Below are 3,411 nucleotides of genomic sequence, written 5' to 3' on the forward strand. Positions count from 1 at the left end.
CTCCTGCGACGGCGGGAGCGGGAGCGACTGCGAGGCCGACGACACCAGCAAGTCGGCGGCGGCGTCGCAGTCGAACGTGGCTGCGAGGGCGTGCGAGACGGCGGGATGCGCGGGGAATGCGTTGCGGCGGACAGGCGGGCGTGCGGAGGTTTCACGCGGCCGGGCGTGCGGTAGCGGGGGAGGGGCGGGGGCAGTTTACAATCCCTTCTTAATAGTTAGTAGAGAAAAAATAAAAGCTCATTGTCACCCCACTACACCACTAGCATCCGGCTGGAGGAACGGGCTGACTGGGACCCGGCATACGTCAGGCAAGTTTGTCAGGCAACCGAGCAAGTTCGGGAGGGACTCCATTTTTCTTCTGACGTTCACCCCGAGTGGGCGACCGCCGCCGCCGCCGCCGCCCCACGCCAGGTGCACAGATCTTCGTCGGGCCCTTGGCCGGCGACGAACGCCCAGCAGGTATGCTCACCCCCTCCCGCTGTGCGAAAATGAACACCCAAACCCTAACTTCATTTATTTGGCCATTCGTACTGAGATCGGATCTAATTACATGGGTATACATGCCTGCCTACTAACTTCGATTGTTCTTTTGAAGATTATCGGGTATACATGCGCACAACCATGTCCTTTACCGGGTCCGCCCCTGCCAATGATCCCTGCCTCGCCAAGATCCTGTCCAAGCAAGGTGCCGTGCCCTGACTCATGTCTCAATTGATCTCTTGTGCTAGTTTATCCTCGGTAGACAATGCGTGCGATCTTGCTATATGTCAATTGGTTGCGTGGTACTGTGCTGTGGATTTGATCGTTTGCTTGTGATAAAGATGTCAATGTTTTTGAATTTATGCAATATTGGTATTTTGAATGGTGAGGTGCGTCTGAAATTGCGGTAACTCCATTAGCTTGAGTGCTTGACTCATAGTGTGCTTGGTTTTGATCTTATTTATTTTAATTGATTAGTGCATGGGACTCGAGTTTCCACGTATATCATTAAGCAATTCTACCAATTACCGTGCTGACACCCTGATCTTTTATTTTTGTTGGAGGTGTTGTCACCCTGATGTAATGCTAACAAGTACCGGATGCTGCATTCACGTCTATATCATGTTTCCAAGTTATATTAGCATGCCGTATTATGCATCCATGAATGTGAAGAGCTTCACTGTACTACCGTATAATTCTGTATGGGATGGGCCTACCAGGTTATGAATGTTGTGTCATTATCATATTTTGTTGTGGCAATAAAATGCTGTGTCATTGATACAGTTGCCTGACATTAACTATTCCTAGTTTCATGCACGATCTCGTGGCCATTTAGTTTTGTAACTAAACTATGTAAGACTGTAAGTCCCTAATAGATGCTCAATATATTACAGGGGACAACAAAGTTCTCTTTGCGGACAAGGTATTAAAGTTCACCCAATCTGGAAAGATGAAAAGACGCATCCTAGTGATCACAGACTTTGCTCTATACCTTGTTGACCCCGAGGCCAACATATTGAAGAGGAGGATAGCACTTGCAGCTGTGGATAAGCTATGCATTAGCAACCTCAGTGATAACTTCTTTGCGATCATTGTGCCGACTGAGTACGATTGTTTAATGGCCAGCACTAGAAAGAAGGAAATTGTTGATGTCATTGTTAAGGCTATCAAGAGCACATCTGAGTATGAACCTGAGGTGGCTTCGTCTAACAGGTATATAGTCTGTCGAGAACCTTCGATATGTCCTTCTAATAGCCATGATCTGCTCTGATCAATTGCTTCTTAGCTACACTCACCCAGTTTTTTTGGGAGCTGCAGCTGCCATGCTATAATTTAGGCCTTTTAAAAACTCTATGCATCATTGGCAGGTTATCATTGTTTTCCATCAACATGGTAACACCAATTCTCATAGTAAGAAAGAACTAATGTTCACAGTTTAAAAGTGTGGAATGAGAACCAGCATTAAAATAGGAGAACAAATATAATGTGGGTTTCATACATATGTTATATGTTTCACATGAACCACCGAAGGCCAAGTACATTTTGACAGACTGGCCTAAAATGTTCGCTTCGGATTAAAGCCCGCTGTTTGGATTGCTGCAGCTGTAATCCATAGAGACAAAAACACTGTAGAAGCATTAGAAGCCGTTACAGATTAAAGCCAAGCGAACAGAGTAACCTACTGTCTAAGACTACATTTGGTCTTTTGCCGCACCCTGCTACCCTCTACATTTGGATTCTGTATCATCATTGTACCATTTAAAAGTAACCTACTGTCTAAGACTATACTTCAGGCTCTTCTATATCAACTTTTTTAACAGTGGTTCTACCCTATGCATACCATATCTGATGTATCTTTGTATTGACCATCACTGTTTATACAGAAGGTTTAATAGCATCTGAATATTCTCACCGCTGTGATTTGACAAAAATGGATATCTCTGATGCCTGATAACATCTACATCTTTTTATTGCTCGTGAATGACAGTTCAACACGGTGCTTTATCATCCTGCAGGTTTGAGTATCATGCAGCTGCTGAAGTTATTAAGGTGGTTGAATTTGAGGAAGTCGATGGTATGTTTAATGTCGACATTACACAATATAGTTGGTATGGGCTAACCTTAGGCTATTTATTGGGTTACTTGGAACAAGTTAATGCATTGCTGTTGTGAGCTAATGAACAGTCATGTATATTTTTCTCAAGATACACCTCTACCTGTTCAATTATGAGAATGATGTATATATGCAGTTCAGTTATATATGTCATTGGCACTTAAATTTGATTTTGTTTTGATCTGTGCTCATATTTTCTGATTCTTCTTTTTATACAGGAGGCACGAAAACCAGGATCACGAACAGGGAGAAATCATGATTCAGATCTCATGGATGGGTGGTTTCCTGTAAACTGTATAGCCTTGTTTTTCATGGATGGGTGGTTTTTTATCTTCACATGTCACGTGTAGTGTGTACCGCAACCTCAATGTCAGTTCTTTTTTGTTTTGCTCTGTATTATTTTACTAGAAAACTGCATGGCGCTGGCGTCCCCCATTCGCATCGAGCCCATGACTTTGTCGATGCCCTGTAACTGGACAGGATCATGCAATTGTTTGCCTGCCCTGCTGAACCCCTGGAACATTGTTAAGCTTGACATTCGAGATAGTTCCAACAAGGCTAGTCCGTTTGGTGATGACTTAGGCCCTGTTTGAAATCACCAAGTCTAGTTTATAGAGTTTATAGAAATTAAGGTGGTTTCAAACATATCAGTTTATAACTCAATTTATAGGAATTAAATTCTCAGTTTCTTGCAAACCAAGAAGTTAGCCTCTCTAGGGCTAGTTTGGAAATCTTATTTTTCCAAAGGATTTTCATTTTTCCAATGGAAATTAGGGGCCGTTTGTTTCCTTGGAAATGAAACTCATTCTATGAATAAC

The 3,411-nt window shown here is 43.2% G+C and overlaps 1 protein-coding gene across 1 annotated transcript; it reads left to right on the forward strand.

The window, feature by feature from the left end:
• The first annotated feature begins 309 nt into the window (after positions 1-309).
• Positions 310-3,147, forward strand: LOC100276709 (uncharacterized). Its single transcript, NM_001150433.1, has 5 exons — positions 310-459; positions 596-685; positions 1,374-1,692; positions 2,496-2,554; positions 2,812-3,147. Exons 2-5 carry the CDS (start codon positions 610-612, stop codon positions 2,850-2,852), a joined length of 495 nt encoding a protein of 164 aa, NP_001143905.1. The 5' UTR covers positions 310-459; positions 596-609; the 3' UTR covers positions 2,853-3,147.
• Positions 3,148-3,411: the final 264 nt, after the last annotated feature.

The sequence above is a fragment of the Zea mays genome, chromosome 10 (genome assembly GCF_902167145.1).
Source record: "Zea mays cultivar B73 chromosome 10, Zm-B73-REFERENCE-NAM-5.0, whole genome shotgun sequence".
Lineage (NCBI taxonomy): Eukaryota > Viridiplantae > Streptophyta > Magnoliopsida > Poales > Poaceae > Zea > Zea mays.

What these genes read in the sequence shown, in the direction of transcription:
- LOC100276709 (NM_001150433.1), top strand. Translation starts at nt 610, where the DNA reads ATGCGCACAACCATGTCCTTTACCGGGTCCGCCCCTGCCAATGATCCC. An exon ending in CAAGATCCTGTCCAAGCAAG is followed by an intron (nt 686 to 1,373) that starts GTGCCGTGCCCT and finishes AATATATTACAG; the next exon opens with GGGACAACAAAGTTCTCTTT. An exon ending in GAGGTGGCTTCGTCTAACAG is followed by an intron (nt 1,693 to 2,495) that starts GTATATAGTCTG and finishes ATCATCCTGCAG; the next exon opens with GTTTGAGTATCATGCAGCTG.